Source organism: Apteryx rowi, unplaced genomic scaffold, assembly GCF_003343035.1.
Source record: "Apteryx rowi isolate R43461 unplaced genomic scaffold, aptRow1 scaffold_69, whole genome shotgun sequence".
Lineage (NCBI taxonomy): Eukaryota > Metazoa > Chordata > Aves > Apterygiformes > Apterygidae > Apteryx > Apteryx rowi.
The window spans coordinates 1,261,702-1,283,234 of NW_020450971.1; the positions used below are offsets into that span (position 1 = coordinate 1,261,702).

Here is a 21,533-nt window from a genome sequence, read left to right on the forward strand (position 1 = left end):
ACTCATCTGCGCGTGCTGTTATTGCAGACACAAACACTTCTACCTTTCTGCTCACAAGACAGACTGTGCTGCTGCAGAATATGGACACAGCTCATCAATAGCTTCTCAATGCCTTCTCCTAGCAAGTGGTGTTACTTCTCTATTTTCTTTTTCTCTGTTCTTTGTAATCCTGTCTACAAGAGAGTATGGACTGAAGGGAGGCAGGATCCTTAAGTGCAGCTAGGTGCCTAAGTTCTCCATATAAGCACCACTGATCATTTCAAAGGTGCTTCTCAGCTTTTCTCCAGCCCTCAGTCCTCCCAGGGCCTTCATTTCCCTTGTCTGCATTTCCAAAGGCCCTTCAGCCCTGACAGCACCCAACAGCATTATGAGCTCAAACCAACTCCCCAGAGATGCTGAAGAAGGTCCTTCAAATCAGGTGTGATACTGGCTGATGCTCAGAGCACTAAATGAAGTTCGGAACAAGTGTAGGAGAGCGTGATCTGGAGGTAGATAAAGGCCTTCGCCTCCATGGGTTTCCTGAGTGACTGACTCGCAGCAGGAGATGCTCCCATCCCTGCCTTATCAGGAAGATGCACCAGGGAGAGCACTTACATACTTGAGACCTCCTCTTCTCCCAGGCACTTCACTCCTGCAGGGCAAAGGCAGGAAGCTTTAGGCATTCCAAGCCAAATGGGGCAATAGCTAAGGACCTTCAAGGGGCTGAGCTGACACAACTGGCTGTACATCATACAAACAATCTTGCAAAGAACAGACTTGAACAAAGGACTCTATAAATCTGAGAACTTTGTCACTGAAACATCCCTTCCCTTCCCATGTTGCCATACAAAGCATCCTTGTCTCTTACTATACTGTGCTTTAAATTCAGGGTAACAACTCTCAAAGATGCCTCTTTACTGCTTACAATGAACCTTCAAAACAACCCCCAAAGGATAGATTTAGGAGAGCTGAGGACAAAGAAACCAGAGTAAAATAAATGAAGGGGAAAGAGTGAGAGAGATGGTGCACACATCTGTTGTCAGCTGAGACTCTGAAGCGATCATTCTCCCAAAGAACGTGTAGTTGTCCAGTCAAGAGGGAAAAGGAAACTTCAGTGAGGTAGATTTGGCAGGGTGCCAGGAAAGAAATCTTCCCTCCAGCAAGATATTYCTAGCTCCTCAAGGAGCAGTCAGCAAACAGCAACCGCAGATACTGCTGTAATCTGGGAGCCATCAATGGGGAATTTGCACGAATTCTTGTAGCTTTACAAGCCCAAAAAGCTTTTTTGGGAGGACAGTGAGCTTTAACCAGCGGGTTTTAAAGATTCAGATGCATATGCAAGTAGCCTTTGCCAGTAGCAAGGACACTAGCCTGCGAGTAGAAGAGAAGTAACATTATGAATGTGGGTGACTCTCCTCTCCTGTCAAGTCAATGAGGTGGCTTAACACAAACAGGTGCCTAAAACATGGCAGCAGTGCTAAGAAGTCAATATTTATTAACCAAAACACTAATTTAGCCATAGGGTTCTAGCTGCATAGCAAAATACATCTAAGTAACCGATCAGATAGTGTGACTGTCCATTCTCTGAGTAGCTTTTTCTCCCAGGGGTTCCTCAGTTTCCTGTTCTCCACCCTGCTCCATCCTGATCGCCCTCCCGGATGAAGAGGTCACCCTCACCCTTCCCTACAAGCTGCCCAGGGGAATCACTGCTGACTCTAGTGAGCAGCGGAGTGAGCAGAGCTGCGTGGCAAGGTCTTGCAGGGCACTGAGGATCCTCAAGGCAGGCAGTGGTGTGTTTACCTTTGAGCAATGCAACGGCAGACTAAAGAAAAATAGCCTTGAGCTCTCAAGACAGACATGAGGATAAGAGTAACTATTAAAATGCTATTGCAGAATACAGTGCTCTCTCCCTCCTTCCTTGTTAAGTTTTATATAATCATGTAACAGTATTCCTGATGAAAACTGATATTAAGCATGCACATACATTATTTTAACAATATAACAAATATCAAATCTTAACACCTTGGCAGATAGTCTGATGTTAAGCACCTAGCACTAATGCATGGTATATGATTTACAACAAGGAAATAAAATATGGAGAGGCTATGTCTAGGAAGCATTTCAAAAACATGAATAAAGCACTTAGCGGAGCTTTAAAGCTGTGGTGGAATCTGCATTTCCTCAGGGCATCCATGAGGGCCATTTGACTTTAGTTTCTTCAGAAGAACATCCCCCTGAGATGCCCTTTGCACTGCCAGAACCCAGCGCTGCTTTGGGGAGGCACCGGSCGATGTGAAGCCCAAGAGAGGAGGTAGCATGGTGAACGAGAAATGATAATGCAGATTTAGCTGCAGGATCAGAGATGTGCTGTCTAACTAGATCCTTGTGCATCTATCCCTGCTTCCAGACTTCAGAGAAGCTCCATGCTACTTGCAGCTGGGTGTCTGCTCCTATGTCAGYGCCTACTTATCATTTCAAGCCAGCCAGCCCCCTTTAAGCCCAGTGAGCAGTGTTGTGTGGTCAGCAGTAAAACCACTGGCAGCTCTGATTCGGGGCCAGCTGCATTTATGCAGACACGGGGACAGTGTACACAGGTACTGAACATGTTACAACTGATGTCAATAGCAACTGGAAGTCCCACACAGCCCCAAGCTGTGCACTCCATGTAGCAGTGCCGTAAGACTTGTACAATTAAAACGCCTGGCAGAAGTATACAATGTTGTTCTTGGCAAGCTATCAGTTATTACTGCTAGATTTCACCCTCTCCCTTTTATAGGGACTATCTGCTTTCCAATGGTATTTGTCACCCAGTCTGAGTTGGGATGCAGTAAAGAGATCTCAGGTTTGCTTTTTCCTCCTCGATCCCCACCAGCTCTCACTTACAGCCCTGCTTTCAGCCCTGCATTCAGCATTACGCACGTCAGCCTGGACCAAGCAGACAGACTGCAGGACCAGCCTGTACGTGTGTTTCTGGAACAGCCAGGCAAAAGAGCGTTGCTTAGCGTTGCCTCTTCTCCGAACAGCCAAGCGCAGCTCTCAGCATTTTTCCTTTTAAGTTGGAACTCCTGAGTCTGAATGTGGAGCTGCTAGACAGAAAAAGGTTTCTGGACATGAAAGTCTGGTTGCTTAGGATTGATAAGAATAGATGTTTACATGCATTCTAGTCCCATGATTTCACCTTATCCTRCCTCTGATGATTGCAAAAAAGCAGTGATTGTGCTAAGGGTAGAAATTGCAGTTTTCCAGTCCTTAATGGCTCACACTGAAACATAAAAGCACTTTCAAGTAGGTCTTAAAAACAYGCCTAATTGTACAAAAACAGCGGTTGCATTGAACTCTACAGTAGTTTGCACAGAAATAAGAAAGGAAGAAACGGACAGGACTTTCCAGGTTTTCAAATAGACCAAATATTTTGCMAACTTTTGATTTAGATCTGCCTGTGATCCTGGATAAATATTTTATTGCCTCCACTGGCATTAGCCCCACCCCAAACAAAGAGATTTATAAATGCAGAGGACTTTTTCTGTGATAAACAATCTTAATAGCATATGGGATTGTATATTCTCCTTTATCACTCTGAATTTTCCTTTGTCTAGAGATGAGGAATGAATACCAACTGTTCTCATGTAATGGGGAAAAAGTAAGAATCAGTACTGTATTCCCATCTCTCCATATCTGATATTGATTGCCTGTGTTCCTCTAGGGTGTCACTTCTCTGTTTCTTAGTTTCCTCATCTTTATAATAGGAATGATAATATTTACCTATTTTGAAGAGGATTTGTGAGGATAAATTAATAATAAGTGCTTTGCTGTGCTTCCAAACTCATTTGACTTTCACTCTCTTTTTAGGTCCTCTGATGGTCATAGTAGAATATTGCAAATATGGAAATCTGTCCAATTATCTAAGAGGAAAACGAGGAGATTTCATTGCATACAAGGTAAAAAAGAAAAACAAAAACCAGAAACAAACGGGCTTCTCATAGCCACAAGGCAAAGAATTCATGGCCATTGACAACAAGCTGGGTTTTGTTCTGCCTTGCCACTGAGACAGCTTAGTTTCTATTTATATATTTAGATAGGCGCTTTATTTTCCCACCACATTTCAATTTGTATGAGCAAGCAAAGGGAACATTTCCCCTCAGGGGCTCATTCCCAAACTCTTCTCCAGCACCTCCTGAAGAATTAGTTGCAAACACCCAAGCACCCTGGTGCACTTGGGACAGAAAGGGAACTTCTTGTGAGGTGCCATCCAGCGCAAGGGGGCACAAAAAAAGCACTGAAAAACTGGCATGAACTGAACTAGGAAGAGGTGAGCCCTCTCAAATACAAGCTGGGTTTGGGGATTTATTTGTTTCTAGACCCACCTCCCCCTGCTTAGCTACCCAGAGCAGCTCGCCCTCTCCTCATCTGCTCATTCCCGCTTCCTGCATCCTCCTTTCCACTGTTCCAGCTTAAGATCACAAACACGGTCTTGGTTAAAACTAATGAAAAAGCTCTGTTTTCCCAATGGTTGTGTGCAGCCACACACCTGTTTGTGCTAGCACAAATTGGGAGGGCATAAAGGGGGAGACACAGTGGGCCAGAAACCAGCCACGGGGAGAAGATGGTACTACCTCTTCACCGGGAAATAGGGCATCAAAAGGGCTCTCTGAGCCAAGCCCTGCCAGAAACTGGAGCCTCCCCAAGATAATTTTTTCAGACGACTGTTATTATTATAAGATATTGTGCGCAGGCATGACAGCACATAAGGTGCCTTATGTAAGAAAAGGAGGTTTCTCTGGTACAGTCACTCAGACATTCTCGTCTCACCGTTGTTTCCATGGATTGCAGGGACAGTCGTGCCTCCCTACCCTGGGGAGGGTGAGACAACTTCACTTCGGTGCACATCACACCACATACCTTGAACTGTGATTTTAGCCTCGTTTCCTAAGAAAGTGAGATGTACAGAATTACGCTGTCTCTCTGATCATCTAACAGTCTCACCCAGCCAATTTTTCAAGCCAATTTTTATAGCGGGATATGGGTATCAGTCAAATTTGGTTGATAATAAGTTTATACAGTTTTCATAAGCCTGAGAGAAAAAAAGAGGCTGTGTTAACCAAGTCTGGAGAAAGGTAAGGTGAATTTAGCTAACGTCACAGGGCAGCTAAAAGCCACCTTGGCAAGCCATGCGGCAGCACACATGCAGCTCCAAACCAGCCACCATYTGGGCTGCCTCTCGCCCAGCTGGTAAAGACCTCATAGAGGAAATATGAGAGGGAACTGATATATTGCAGGAGAAAGCTTATATGGGACAAGTAGGGGGAGCTGAAGTTATTGTGGTAGGAGTAGGAGGTACTGTACTAATCAGCAGGAAACCAGACTTCATTAGTTTTGCTGCTGCTGCTCATGGATCATCATGTTCAAATGTGCTTTGAGCACCTTCAAAGGACCCTTCTCCATATGTCATTCTATTAAGTACCTTCATTCCACCAAGTGTCTTTGAATGTCCAGGCATTGCATCACCAAAGCTAAAAATCAGTTTTACACCATTTTTAGTCCCAGGAAAACTCTGACCAAGCAGAGAAGAGTCTCGACGAGTCCAACAGTGATTTAACCGAACTGATCAAGAGGCGCCTTGAGAGTGTAGCCAGCACAGGAAGCTCTGCCAGCTCAGGATTCATTGAAGATAAGAGTTACAGTGACTCAGAAGAAGATGAAGAAGGTAAAAGAAACCTACCTACTCCCAGATCTTTTATAGTAAAGATTTCTGTTACTTCTTGCTTCTGTTACACTGCCACACATAGTCATACACTTTACAACAAGGCCTTATTCTGCTTGTTGAGTTGTTTCAGAGATCACAAATTCTTTCTCTTCCCTCTACCCCACTCTAACTTTCTCATGACAAAAGATCTGCAATAACRTATGTGTATAAAAGTTGTTTCTGTTGTGTAGGAGGAGTAATAGCAGTATTTTACCAGATATGTGGGGCCAATCTGTCCCCAGTCTATTCACTCAGTGAGTATAAATAGTTCCCCTCACTTTTATCCCCAAATGTTGTTTTCCTCAGTAGTAAATGACATGATTAATGTTGGGTGGAACTTTTTTAATGTTCTGATATTCTGCCTCTCTGTCAGTGGCTCCCAAACCAGAGCTTAATTCTAGTGGAGTTATAGCACTTACAAGAAGGCCCATGAACCTAACAATATTCAGATGCAGGGCTGGGATCATCAGCCTGGAACTGGTGCTAATGGTGAAAAAGTTTGAGAGCTGCTGCTCTACCGTTTTGCTGTGTCTGTGATCTCTCCTAGACGCTGAGGATTTGTACAAGAGGCCCCTGACTTTGGAGGATCTGATTTGCTATAGCTTCCAAGTGGCAAAAGGCATGGAGTTTCTCGCCTCCAGAAAAGTGAGCTTATTAAAACATCGGGGCTGAACTTCTTTCATAGCAGATGTGAAGGAATCCAAATATACTTTTGAGACTCATTAATCTTTTATTTGCATTTGTAATACAGTGTTGGAGATCACATTAACTCTCCGCGTTAGGTAATAAGTAGCACTAAAGGAGATATGGAGGAATCTCCATCACGTTCTTGGCTAAAAGGACTGGCATTTGTAATGTGAGTTTAGACAGAAGGAGTGAAAATAGATTGTAAGACCATTCACAGAACTGTCTTATAAATTCAGAAAAGCTTGTCATAGAGAAGGATCCTTCTAGTACAGTCAACAAAAGTACATCTGAAAAATGAAGAGGGAGTATACACCTATTTATTTAGCTTGTCAGTAATGTTGGCGACTATCAGCCAAATTAGTGTCTCTTCTGAATAGAAATACAAATATGCTTGTAGTCTGTGGAAAACGTGCTTTTCAAGTAAATTGAATGTAATACATGTGCTGGAGTACTCACAGAACTGTGAGCTTGCACTTACCACGCAGCTATCAGGGTAGCACACACAGAAATCCTGCGCACCACAGTTGCCTGTGGGCAGTTATCCAGTCCTGTGCACGCTCATGAGACCTCATTTGCAAAGGTAGCTGCGGCTGCTTCTGGACCTCTCCCAAATTTGCTGCAGAATAATTAACTCAAAAACGGCACTCCCTTAGTCTCATCATAATTGTGGAAGTTCTTTCACATAGAAAAAGTCTGAAAATTGACAAGTCACTATTTTTCTCAGCTTGTTCCCTATTTTCTCTTTTCCAGTATATTTACAGCAGATTCCCACATGTATTTTCCCACTCTAACCTGCTCCCGACAGAAGCTCATTTATCTTTCCATTTCCAAAAGAGGTCTAACACCCCAGCAGCAGCCACTCCAGGGAGACCCTCTGATCTCACCTGCCCCTGTTTCTCCACAGTGCATTCATCGGGATTTGGCAGCAAGGAACATCCTTCTGTCAGAAAACAACGTGGTGAAGATCTGTGACTTTGGACTAGCCAGGGACATTTACAAAGACCCTGACTATGTACGGAAAGGAGATGTAAGTGGGAGAAACCTGAAATGCTGATCTCAAGGTTTTTTCCCCCTGGGACTTGGGCAGACTAGTAGCAACAATTCGGGCAATGTGTCATGTCTTTTGCATTCTTAGGCGAGACTGCCACTCAAATGGATGGCTCCAGAGGCTATTTTTGATAAAATTTATACAACGCAGAGTGACGTATGGTCTTTTGGAGTGCTGCTGTGGGAAATATTTTCTCTAGGTAAGACTGGTTTAAAACCATGTTTTGTTTTGAGGGTTTTTCTTCTAATTTATGGCTTTATTGCTGTGAAAAGCCTTTAACAAAAGAAGACAACATGATGCCATGTTTCTATTTCAGTTAGTACAAGTGCATAGTGCATATCAACTGTAAAATAAAGTTACTGGATTGAAGTCGATGAGAACTCTATCTGGCAAAGTACATGAATACAGTGAATATTGGGGGGAGGGGAACAAAACAAAATAAACCCCCCTGGAATTGACATTTGTAATAATTGAAACCAACAGAGCGTAGAGATAATGCAAACCTCGGTTGCTCTGGAGTAAAATATTTCTTTTAGAGCGATGAAATAGTTTCCCTGTCAAACTCCCTTTTCCCCGGAGCACTCTGCTTCGGGAAACCACACAGCCCTAAGGTTGCAGAGGATTACACCGCTGTGGACACAGTGGTCTGATGTTGCTAGGGGCAGACCACGAAACACAAGGGGGTTTGCCCGCATGACATTTTATCCCAGCTTGATGATCTCCTCCGCAAAATCTAAGTAAGATTTTCTAAGTAAGAAAAACGTATTGGCAACAGCCGCCATCAGGTTGATGTGGGAACCAGGGCTAGACTTTGCGTAAGTCCTTTTGGCAGCACACAGGTGGAACGCATACTTTTCTGGCCATATCATTTGCAAGCCACAAAGTTCTTGAAAGAATAGTAATATTGTTCTTTACGTTCCCTAGACTTGCCTTATGGTGCTGTTAGAAATCTCGGCCTCGCTGGGATCTGGTTACTGTCCAGCAGATAAAGCCCTGAAATGCAGACAAGCAGCCCTGCAGACAACTGGGCTATGCTGCTCCCCAGTCCCCCTGGCAGAGGGGCAAGGCTTTTTTTCCTGCGGGAATTTAGGAATGTCGGTTTCTGGCTTCTTCATCAGCATTTGCAGACAGAAGAAAACAAGAAGCGTCAACTTCAGCTGCTGAATTTTAAAGCAAACTCTGTAATCCCCTGCTATCTTTGGTTCATGGATCAGCTGAAATTAATGACCGGGCTCAAGATTCCAAGTCCAGATCTGGATGCAAAGTCTGGAGCTGTTCATATCCTAAGCTTTAGTTAGGGTTGGCTGCAAAGAGCACAACCTGATTTCAGTCCAACTCTTTGATTTGGACTTTTCTCTAGTTTATATCAGCATGCAACAGAGAAATTTCCCACTCAAGTGGTTAAAATGCACAAGTGGAAGTTATGGCTTTCCCCAGAGTTTAGTCATATATATATTTAGAGTTTGTTACTTTGGTGTACCATCTCCACAGCTTTGCAAGGGCATCACCTGCTGCCTGTGCTTTGCAATATCACAGAAAGATGAAGCTSCAGAAGCACCAGCAATGCCCCAGTGCTAACAGATTATTAAGGAACACGGATTAGCATGCACAAACACACTCAGAGAGGACAGTCTCTCCACTGGGCATCTCCAAGGAACCAAATGAACTGAATACTGATGAATGGCAAGGACCACTTCAGAAAGCAAACTGTTTATGCCATTCCTAAAGGTCCTGACAGTGTTGAACAGATGTGAACTTCTGATCATTCGGCCTTTAATACAGAAAGTGAAGAAAAATAATAGCATATTCACTGAAATTCATCTCTATTATTAACTTTTTTTAATCATTTAGCTACTTTCTTTTCATTTTGTATGGCCTCCTTTCTTAATGAAGGTGCTTAGCTGGAACAATAGACTGTCCTCTTCTGAATTCAGAAGAATCTACTAAATTACTCCAAGGGCTGCCATCCGTAGAGCAGCCTCTGCCCTCAGTATGACGTAGATCACAAACCACTTTCTTCAGCCATGGCACAGACTCAAAAGCCAGTCATTTTCTCTAAGAGGGTTTTTCATACAGATCATCCAGGCATGTCTGTGGTTTGGCACTACTCACATCTGCAGCTCACACGATAAATATTTAATTAAGGATTTGTGTCACTGATTGAACTCTCTTATGTAAAAGTTTTACAGATCATTGAGAGCCGGGGGATGAAAAGTTATTTGTTGCTGCTACAGGGTATGTCTTGGCCCACATCTACAGCTGCTGCTTTTTACTGGGTCCTACAGACTTAGCACTCTTTAAAAAAGGAAAAGTTACTGACTAGCAAAATGCACAGTTTGGTTTGGACATGGGTCCTGTCAAGGTCAGGAGTCGAATGAAACACTACAAACTTCCTCCAGAAAGGCTGGCAGACTGGATCCATTTTGGTGATACACAGGGAAATGTGGATATGAGGGACTGTTAATTTTGATTTGTGACTGGTTTTGCATTGGGCTTTGCTATTAATTATTTAAATAGGGTCAGAGCACCTGGTGTCAGGTAATGCCAGCAATTTTTAATACATCTTGAAATCACTTTCACGGCGCATTACAAAATGTCAGTGTCTCCTGGAATGTAAATGTGCAGTGTTCAAAAGGCAATCAAAGGTAATTATGTAAACAAGCAGCGCCTGGTAGTATAACATCAGCATCTTATTATCCTACTAAAATAAAAGCAAGATCAAAAGAGTGATACCATATCCCATGCATGCCACATCTTTGAGCATTTTGCAACAGATTTCCCCTAAGGAAAACGTCATGTTTAGACCTTATACCATATGTCTGAACCTACATTTCTCCCAAGCTGTCTCAGTATCCCAAATCCAAGTTATTAGGCATATCACAAAGTCCAGATGATACATGAGTGGAGATGGGGGAAGGGTGAGTTAGTTCCTTGCTTTTGAGATCCGAGCTGCCTCCAGCTGGTAGAAGGCTAGCATTGGCCAAAATATAAGCCACCAAGAGATCCTGCAACCMAGAATCATTTTTCCTTGCCTTCCCTGTACTCTCTGCCACCAAAATACTGCAGTAGATTTCCATATGATATAATCAAGGAAAGGTAACTCAGATTGCCAGAGCAAGTGAAGTTCTCCATCCCTCTTCATCCCATCTCACCAAGTGTTGTCCTAAGTGTATCAGTCCCAATCAATGTATTTGCAAGTCTAGTTCTTACCAGTAGACTCTGCTACGACCATGTGCAGGAGGCAATCAGTGAACCTCAGCAAAGCAGAAGGGTCTTTTGCTTGTCCGAATGGTCGGCATAAAACAGCTGGAATGACTCCTCAGTGATTTGACTGYAGTCAGCTATTGAGTATGATGGCACAAAATCACAGAACGCAGTTGGAAATGAAAGGAAAAGGCTATGCAGCCCTACTCTTCCTCTAATGGAGGATGTTGTTTTCAGCACTCCCCCAGTACACTGACAGTTTAGTGATAGGCTTATCTTACTTCTCTTGAGAGGCTGTGCCACTGTTAAACAGATATGGGATCAACTGGGCAAGTCACAGATGTATTCACGGTGCCTCAGTGCTTTTTGAAGGCTTTGTAAAGATAAACTYGTACGGGTAAGACAAGCTAGCGAGAGTTCAGAAGATGTACCGAGGCAGCAGTTTAGTAGCTTGGAAAACAGTCAGTGCTCTCAGACCCTACTCCTATCCCTGCCATTTTCTCACAGTGCAACTGTGGGAAAGTGACCTAGTCTCTGTCTCTCTCCGTTTATTCAGAGAGATCTTGTGAGCTGATGGGAGCCTGTTTTGAGCTCTTTGACTTACGGGTGATGCCATGTGAGCTGAACATTATATCAGTAGATTATTATGATCGCAATGTCTGGCCAAAGACAAAACTGGGAAGGAAAATCCAGATACAAAGCAGAAATGATGCTCCCTGCTATTTCCAAGCTATCTAACTCCAGAAAACACTCTGATAATGTGATCTGATACTTCTAATGGTATTTTTCACACCAAAGGATTTCAGATGTGCTGTGGCTAAGTGTGCCTGAGCACTGAACGTCATCTGAGCCTCCTTGTTGTGCTGAGATGCCCTCTTAGGTAGTCGCCAGTGTTTTTGCCCCCAGCGCATAGCTTTGCAGATTGAGTGGTCAGATTCACAGAGTTGAATAATTCTGTGAACAGCCACATTTTAGCATCCTTTTCAGTTCTTTCATCCAAAACATTTCTGCTGTACTTGTTGTGCCCCCAAGTGCGCAGTACATGATGGTGTTTCCAAACAGGAGAAAAAAAAGTATGCAGGAATTCAGGCAGGAATGTTATAGAGAGTAAATCATATGCAGATTCCTCAAGGTCTGGTTATAGATCCAGATTCCATTCAATCCCTTATGTTAAGACCTGATTAAATGTTCTTCCAAATTCACCATCCAGCCTCTAGAATGCCAAAATGTGAAAGAAAAGGCTTGCTCTGCATATGAAACTTTTGCTGAGGAGGAAGGGAGGACAACTTACAGATCTTTCAGATATGTCTACAACAGATTCAGTAACATTTCTAACTTCAGCTTCAGCCATCTCTTGAATTTTACCTGTGAGATCTGGGTTACTTAGAAAGAGGCCAGAGCACTTTCCCAGATTACAAATTTCTTCCCCTTTTTCACAGTGCGACATGAAGTACGGATGTCACACAACAAATATCACAATCTCTGAAAAGCCCCCGCTCTCTTCTCTGTTGAGAAGAATAGCACATCCAGTGAATACATACATTTCTACCAATCTTTGCCCTGAAGATAGCCATTTACCCAGCAAAGTGAAAGGCCAGCTACTTCTTCTGATGGCTGCTAGGTCAGCTTTTATGCAAATTAAGACGATACCACCAGTCCCATTTATAGAAGTCTATCTCTCAAAAGCAATTACAGTTGCCATGAACTGCCCTCCCTGGTTTCACACTAAGGATTGAGTGGGCCTGAAAATAAGCAGCACTAAATTCATACTCAGAAAAGAAAACAAGATTGAGAATTTTGAAGGTCATTTTCCAAGGAATTTCTCGTAGTTTTCTGCAGAGTCAGATGGCTACACTATACATACATTTACTCAGCAATGTTGAGGCAATAAATGATTAGCAGGACTTATTTACTTCATGTGTATTCACTTAGTGGAAGATGTTGGCAGACAGGCAGTCTAGAAAACAGTATATAACTAGGTGAATGAGCTGGAACTTTCCTTCCAATGACCAAGAGGTCATTTAAAGTCTCAAACTAATAAAATTTATTTCTCTTCTGCGCTGTTTCACCTTAGGGCCCTGGCTATATTATGAATGCAGAGGAGTGAGCATGACTGAAATCTCTGAAAGAAAGAGCTAGTTTGCTCTGCAACCAAAACGTGGGGATGTTTTTGTGGATTGGATGCAGCTGCAGCAGCTTTGGGGACTGCTCAGTCATTGCTAAAGAGCAAGGCATAGTCTGGTGCACTGGCAGCATCAGCATGCGCCTTCCAAAGAGCTTTGCTAGCTGAATTCATATCAGAGTGGTCGTGTTTCAAAGTTGTGGGCAATCTGTCTGTTATGCCCCTAATTTCATTTCTGAAAAGACTGCTCTGTATTTCAGTAATTTTTTGAAGGGTCAGACTTATGAAGATGTTTAAGCATCTGCAGATTACTCTCATTGAAAGAGAGTGTGTCTGACCTTTAAGAAGCTTTTGTCAGTCCCATTAAGCAATTCAGTATTCCTGTAGGCCAGCTAAGCTGGAATTCTCAGCAGTTAACATTGATTGTGTTTATTTCCTTGGACTGGGAAATAGTGATTGAGCCGTTCTGGATTTCTCCATCAGGTGCCTCACCATACCCTGGAGTGCAGATAGATGAAGACTTTTGCCGCCGGCTCAAAGAAGGAACCCGGATGAGATCTCCAGAGTACTCTACTCCAGAAGTGTAAGAGCTCCTCTTTTTGTACTAAGAGCTGATAAATGTCATTTAAGTAACACAAAAGACATATTGTATTTAAGTGGGGATAAGGGAGCTGTCATCTGATGAGATGACAGCTCCCTTATCCCCACTTAAATACATATTCTATATGTATTTAATATATGTGCTATATATTCTGTACTTTCTTTTAGTAAATGCTATGGTTGTGCAAATCTTGGGTATTCTGATACCATAGACCGATGCTAAAGAAAGACCAAGTCATGACCTTTGCCAAGGAAGGGGATTGAGAGCTATCCCAATATCAGTTGTAGCGTGTGAATCTCAGTTCAGGAGACTACTGTGTCAGAAACTAGGCATCCACAACTATGACCCACTTCAGCAACATCAGTGGGGCCCATCATTCAAATTTAAAGTTAGGTGAGAATAAAAACCTACTGGCTCAATTGAAACAGGAATATAGAAAGAAAGAGCATCCTATGTGGAAAATAGAATAGAATTTGAGCACAAGCAGATTTGAACCTGGTTTTATCCCAAACTGTCTGAATGATGACCAAGACAAGCAGTAGCAGTCAGAAACAGCTTGGAAGCACAGACCTTATCCTCTTCTTTTTCTCTGATACCTGTGTGTTTATGTAGCTACCAAACGATGCTGGACTGCTGGCATGGAGTACCCACAGAGAGGCCGACCTTCACTGAGCTTGTGGAGCGTTTAGGAGATCTTCTTCAGGCAAACGTACAGCAGGTACAGCTATACAAACATTTCTTAAATGAATGTGTACATATATAGATGTATATGTATGTGTGTACATGTGCACAGGTAAAGACTATGTTGAGCAGTAGTATTAGATTTGACTTTCGTAACAGCTGTTACAAGGAATATGGCTGCTGGGATGAGTGAAGAAAATGTTACCTCTTCAAAGGGAATTTTATTGCAAAACTGGATGTTTATCCATCCATAATAAGCTGAAACTTACTGTACATTAATTAGAAAAAGGCTCAGTTGCTCCTTAGAGGAACAATAGTGCTTTATCTCACAAACAATTTTAATTAGATTCCAGCACTGCCAATAGTTAGTCCGAACTTTCTCTCTCATTTCCTGAGCTTGTGTTCATCAGTGCTCTTAGAGCTTTAAAATGATGCAGTTTAAAGCTCAGAAAGTCAATTACATAATTATTAATTTCATAATAGCTAAATCAACTTTTTTCTTCTTCAGTAAAAACAACCAGACCAGTTATATAACTGTCAAGTTAATTTAAGAAGAAATCAAACACTCTCCTTTAGCTCCTTCCTGTTTGTAAACAAATTTAAGTGAAGCTGAGAGGGCCCAGTTTGCCATGTGCTTAAGAGTTTTATACTGTAACCAAAGGAAATTAAGGAGACGTAAGAAGCATGATAAGGGAATAGGGCACTTAATTGCTTCTCAGAATTAAAAAAAAATCAAGCAAAGTGAAAGTTGGAAGATAGTTTTAGGACTTCACCAAAGAGTCATTTCCAAAGATTACTGCAATGCTCTAGTGACAATGCATAGCTTATTAAGATGTGTAAGGATTTCCATTAAAGTCACTGCACCAATTTCTTGAAAAGTCAAGAAATAAAATATTTTTCAAATACAGCATTAGGAACTGGCTCTTGCTAAACTCTAATCCTTAAGTTGAACATAAGAAAAATCTATTTATGCAGGCAATATTCTTTTTCCAATTCCAAAATCCATTACAGTTGTATCAGCTATAGGTGCTTTGTGAGTTCATGCTGCTCCCTCCCTATTCCCAAACACGTGGCTTAAACTTGGAATTAGGTGTCCATGAGATCAGTCCCCTGCAATTCCCAAGGATGCCAACACAATGAAAACGTAGATGACCGCTTTCCTGAAGCGCAGAGCAGTGGACTTCTGTTCCGCTTCRCTGAGGCGGAAGAGTCACACATTGYGAAGGTAGCAATAATGAAGAGATGGCTGCAAGCTCATCAAAGATGCTGCTGTGAGAGTCAGTAAAGCCAACTATCTTAAAGCGGGTGCATATATATAGACACCCTCAAGGTAACCATTGTTTTGTGGTGCCATATGTGAGGGACATTTAGAAGTCTTGTAAGTGCTAGGAAGACCAGTGAAGCAATAGATCAGGCTGAGATGCCGGGAAGAGAAAAGGAGCTCATTGCAGCTGAGCACTGGAACTTCAGAGACAGTTTTCAACTATTCTGCTTAGGAGATTTCCAAGTGAACAATCTTCCTCATGCAAAGCCTCCTACACAATCAATATTGAGTAAAGCTACACATTCTAACTTCCACACGTTGCAAAGAACATCCTAACCACTTTAAAGAAATATCAAAATCTAAAATCAAAATAAAACATAGTCCCTTCTCAGTGTAAAGCTCTGCCGAATGTAACCTTTAATAGCTGGGATGCAGTGCAAAATGATCTTCACCAGCTTTGTTTTCTTTTATGTTATTAACTATATAGGATGGTAAAGACTATATTCCACTGAACATCACCTTGTGTCCTGATGGAGAATCTAACTCCAAAACTGGCCCAGTGGAAGAAAATTTGAACTGCGTTAACCGCTGGAGTGCAGTGGAAACTGGGTAAGAAAAATGTGTGTGTAAGTGTATGAGAGAGAGAGAAAGACTTGCTACAGCTGGGCACTGTTCGTTGTCCTTTCTCAAAACTACTGTTTTAAAGGAGTTTGACGGACACATTCATGGCTCATCAGCTCAGGTGACACGAGGCTGGGGGACAGAGTCTGACTTCTTTGAGGGCTCTTGACTGTGAAGCTTCTTTACCACTTATTCCATTCATCCCCCCCGATCTGTATAGTTGGGAGAGGATTCCAGGGAGGAGTGATCTTCCTGAAGTGCTGAGTTTCCCTCTGTACCTGCTCCTGTGTAACAGAGGGTAAAGACAATGTTACTCATTTTGCAAAATAAAGCTAGAGATGGTTGGAGCCATCATCTGTTCCAATAGGTATTAGGAGAATCATAACAGTATCTACAGTACTTCATTCAGCATTAATATATACTAGGTCTCAGGATTTACCTTTATCAGATGCTCAGTGTTTTGTACTTAATAAATAAAAATAAAATCAAGGAACTCAATTTTGACTTTATAAACCACTGGTATCTTTGGTGAAGATGGAATAGATAGGTAGACACTAGCAGGAGCTCCAAGACAGAGTCACTTTTCACAACACGTATTTGGATACTATTTGTCAGGGCATTGTTTATTAATTACAAGAGATGAGAAAGGAAGCCTGGTACGGCAACTGAGCTGGGTCTGGGATGTTAACTGAGCTACCAACTGGTGCAACATCTGCTTGGGTTTTATGCTGACCCCTCAACTTTCTTGCTTTCAGTAACAACAGCAAGAAGCGACCACTGAGTGTGAAGACATTTGATGAGGTGCCAGTGGAAAAGGAGAAAGTGATACATGAGGTAAGTAGGTGARGTGATTGCATCCTTCTCCACCAGGTTCACAGATCAGTTGTCACCAGCACCAGAAACAGTTACTGGAGCTTTTGCAAGCTGTGTTTGGTAAGAAAAAGCTTTAAATCAAGCAGAAGATTAGGCCCTAGGATTGCACACGTAGGTCTGTGCGAGAACAAAGACAGATCTGCATTTTGTTTAATGAATAAATTAAAGAGAAGCTCATGAATGATTATTCTAGCTCTGATCAGGCTAATGAGCTTTATGTTACAGCTGGTCAGGAATATATTTCAATATATGTTTTTTCCCCCATAAGAAAATTGCACTTCATTGAAGCACAGCATTTGGTGGAAGTGTGTCCAGAACAGAATTGCTGAGATAGCCAATAGCTTGGTGGTGAGGGCATTCAATTCCAGATAGACAGGACCAAGATTCAAGCTCCTGCTTTACTTGATTCAGACAAAGGGCTTTAACTCTGCATTTTCCCCACCTTAGGAGAACAGTTTCATTGCTCGGTTAACAGCTCTGCAGGGCGGGAGGTAGTTGAAATGTTTCATTTTCACTCCAGTGGAGAGCTTGTTTTGTTGCAGAAGGACAGCTCTGCTTGTTGGTTTCCTCTGAAATTACAGGTTCCAAGGGTGGAAGGTTTTTCCAAGGTTTTTCTTCCTTATAAAAAAACCTCATGAATTTTCTTTATGGTTGAGGTGCTCATAGGCTTCAGTGTCATATGCACTCCACCCTACTTATCTCAAGACAGATTCTGCACCACTAAGGAGGAAACCTTGTAACGCATGTTCGAAGCAGATACAAATTTAGGGAAGAAGCATGAAGCCCTCAAGAAACCTTCTAACATAGGAAGAGGGTAAGCATCTGCTGACTAGGAGCAGCAAAAGAAACAGAAGATGTGTAGACTTGTACAGAAACATGCCTGTTTGTCTGCTCTGCTAGTCAGGCAACAGTGTCCCACTCTCCAGCTAGCATTCCCTCTTGAACAGACAGCCGTTCCTCAAACCAAATCATATATGCTCTCTTAGGAAGGKTGAAATCTCTAGCTACAGCTTGTCCTGGACATATTTCGTGTCCTTGACAAATACAGCCTATTTCTCATCTGTTCTCTTGTTAGCTCAGAATTGATGCCCGTTATTTCCTACTACTTTGCCAAGTGTAATTTCTGTGCCTTTATCGGTGCATCTTAGGGATTAGAAGGTTTAGAATTTTCTCTGGCTCCTGCATCTTCCCTCTTCCAGGATAAAAATCCGTCCCTCGCACAAAGACCTTTACTAGATAGCTCTGGCGTCACTAAAAGATTACCACTGTCAGCATGAGCACTGCTTTCCTCCGTGCTCCTCATTCATGGCATTTCTAAGGTCCCTACATGGAGGGGGAATTTTCCCTAAGTTTCAGAAAAGGGTAATACACTAACAACTCAGAAGTGAATGTGGGAATGCAATGGGAATCTTTTAAAGCAAAATTGTGGTGTTATCTACTTTTGGACAGAGTAAGTGCACTTGAATTACTATAATTAACTTAAATACCAAGACATGAATACTGATTAGGTCATTATTTCAAAGAGCTGCCCAGGAACTTTTGAAGTGCTGCACTACACCTTCCTGCATTTGTGCTACTTATCTGTAGTTTCTGGTGATATTTTTCTTAACAATTTTTCTGCAAGCTAAATGAAAAGTAGCAATTCAGATAAATTACTTCTAGACCACATATTTTAAGGGGAAATAGCCAAGATAAAAAAGAGAGAAATCCTTGGTGCTACTGACTTGAGTTTTTGACAAAATAATTAACTTAGGATTTTACTTTGTATATTGAAAAACAGTTTCCTGACAGTTATTGACAACTGATATATTACCAAACCATTTATAAAAGCTTGTTTTTTATTTATTGTTCACTGTGATTATTTGTTCTATTTCAATCAGTTTGAATACTAAAATAAGGCCGATCGCAGTTTCACTTCCCATGTTTAAGTCTTTTCCCTTCTTGGGTTTGATGGACAGCACGTTTGTTTGTGCTGCTTTCCAGCATCAGGAAATATTTCAAATGCAAAGGAATCCCCCAGAACATTCTTCATGCAATATTTTTAAATTTAAAACAAGGACGGCGCATGTCTGTGAACTTCTGTAGCACTCTGTACAATAACAGCCTGATCTTAATTGCAACCTCTAGACTCAACTTTAAGTGCAGCTCAGTCACAACCTCCACTTTAAACCTAACCAAGATAGTTTTGTTGGACAGCTAATACAAATTTCATTACTCAAGCACCATCAGCCCTGCAGGCTATATATCGTTGCACAGCACCTGGATTTGCCAAACCTATACTAAACTGCCACTTCCTTAAAATTTCAGTGTTTCTAACAGACAGTGTACTTCTAGTAGGTATTTCTGGTACTTTTTAATCTGAGGAACCCAGCCAGTATTATTAGATATATTCTTTATAAACTTCTGTCCATTCACATCTCAGCTATCCTATCTAGAGGGTATCTGTATGCCATGCTTAATATCAATTTCACATTTGAAAATATCAAAATTGTTTTATGCTTTGTTCATTTTAAGGACGTTCTTTCAAAATACAAGAAAAAACATGCAAAAAAATTATTAGTGTTACACTGTTTGAATATCTGTACCTTAATATTCTTTTAAAGACAGCTCAAAATTTTTATCATCACAAAAACAAGGCAAGTGTTCTCAGGCAAAACAGTAGCACTATTAGGACTAGCTCGATAAAGACTGATAATAAAGGTCCTGCTTAACAATCAGAAGAATGGTCTAAAGGTCATATACCGACTGGACATATCTATGCATTAAGCGCTTCACTAAATAGCACACACTTGAGAGTTTTGATACAACCATTTGCCTTCTGGGTTGCATGTTGGAATCCATTCCTACCTGGTAATGTCCATAATCTTGTGATTACGTAGAACAGCTGGTAGCCCCTACAGCAGTTCTGGTACACAAGTATCGGTGTATAACACCGCAACATAACATCTACAGACGGCCAGCTTGTTGGCACTCTCTCCCTGATAACTGCATTGCCAGGGAGTCCCAACCTCTACAGGCCAAGGTGAAGAAGTTGCATTCTCCTGCCCTTGCAGCTAGAGACAATTTTATAAGGTGAAGTCCAATGCCTAGAAGCTATATCATCATAAAATAAAATAGCTGGAATTTGGTATTTAATTGGCTCCTTGCCTGCTTTTCTCCACTGGCTTTAATGGTGGTTCAGTCTGACTCTTCTCCACCTCTTCCCTTGGCAGGACATTTCTAACTTAAAAGTGCTTCATGCTGTCATAAGCAGCTAACATTCGGCTGACGTTCTCTCCTTTTGCTCTACAGGAATCAGACAGTGGGATGGTGTTGACTTCTGATGAGATAAAAAGCCCGAAGAGGCTGGAAATCCGTTCTTGGCCCTAYGGAATCATGGCTCTAGCGTGAGTTCTTTTTGCATATTTCTTTAGAAGTCTGCGTTTCATTCAAAAAATGCTCCTGAAATTTGCAATTTTATTTCTGATTCCAAAAAACCCACCTGTTAGACTATCTAAACAGGCTAGAAGGAGAAGCAGCTCTGGATTACAATACTATWCCAGAAAGACCATGGTTAAAGTATTTTAAGATCAAGAAAATTGTAATTTAAACTTTGCTTCCAGAAAGAAGTTGAACACAAAACACCATTCCAGGTCTCTGGAAGGAATGCTGCATTGCCAGATTTATGTTGCAGGAATGTTAATTAACAGGAAAAATGTTGATCATGTGATAAAAATGAAAACCCATTTCATCARCCCTGAGCACATAATGTCTTGTCAACCACCTTAACTCTTTTTCCAAAAAAAGCGAAGTTGCCTTGTGATTCTGCATCATATTCAAAGAAAAAAAAAGTGCAGACTTTCTAGTAAAGCTGGTTTTCTTATGTTTGTGGTCTGATCTCTTGAGGCTAAATATTCTGCACATGGCAAATGAGAGGAGCAAAAGAACTGAGAATATACATATCTACACTAGTTTGCTCTTTACTGCCTCTCCACGTGTTRTCCTTTACTCAGGGAAGAAACTGTTAAGATTGGAGAACTTTATTTATTAATCCATAGAATAACATTTATAATTATATCTGTGACAACCAAAGATATATCTAACTTTAGACATAAAAAAGGACTGTACCTTTGCAGTTGATGGGAGGCGAGAAAATTTAAGAAGGAATGTTTAGTAAAGGATAGTCTAAGCACTGCAAAGCAAGTATATTTAGCATAACTCTGCTCTCTACATTTGCTTCTTCATAAATATGATGACAGTCCTCCAGAAAAGTCCCTTAATCCTACTATCATCACGATTGTATGACTTAGATTTTTCATATTTGGTTTACAAATAGAGCAAACATATGCCAGTGTTTGCTATATGTTTATCCACTCATAGTACAGACCACCACAGAACAAAAGCAAATAGTTTCTTAGCCCCCAGTACTTATATTTCTCTAACAATCTACAAAATACAACCAGGCACAAGCACAGAGAGTTAACCTGGTAGTGAAATAGATCTTTGCTATTTCTACCTTGCTAGAAAAGTATATTAGAAATAATAACCCATTTATACATACAAATGTCAACTTGTAGAATTTTGAAGAATAGCAACCCAAAATATTTTCAAAAAACAATTCTGTAGCAAGGAATTCCATGTCTTTTAAATTAATTAAGTTAATTAGATGTTAACTGAAATGCCTAGAGTTTTCTGAGAAATCTACTGATAAGGCTTCTATTTGTTTCCTCC

At 41.4% G+C, this 21,533-nt stretch overlaps 1 protein-coding gene across 1 annotated transcript in view; it reads left to right on the forward strand.

Annotated features, from left to right (window-relative positions):
- LOC112975755 (vascular endothelial growth factor receptor kdr-like) overlaps positions 1–21,533 on the forward strand; it is a 103,038-nt gene that overhangs the window by 73,222 nt on the left and 8,283 nt on the right. Inside the window, exons 21-30 of the mRNA XM_026086246.1 lie at positions 3,829–3,917; positions 5,518–5,683; positions 6,270–6,367; positions 7,314–7,436; positions 7,545–7,656; positions 13,267–13,366; positions 13,997–14,102; positions 15,817–15,938; positions 16,706–16,784; positions 20,115–20,209. Of these exons, the coding sequence (XP_025942031.1) occupies positions 3,829–3,917; positions 5,518–5,683; positions 6,270–6,367; positions 7,314–7,436; positions 7,545–7,656; positions 13,267–13,366; positions 13,997–14,102; positions 15,817–15,938; positions 16,706–16,784; positions 20,115–20,209 (1,090 nt within the window). The remainder of the gene's footprint in view (positions 1–3,828; positions 3,918–5,517; positions 5,684–6,269; positions 6,368–7,313; positions 7,437–7,544; positions 7,657–13,266; positions 13,367–13,996; positions 14,103–15,816; positions 15,939–16,705; positions 16,785–20,114; positions 20,210–21,533) is intronic.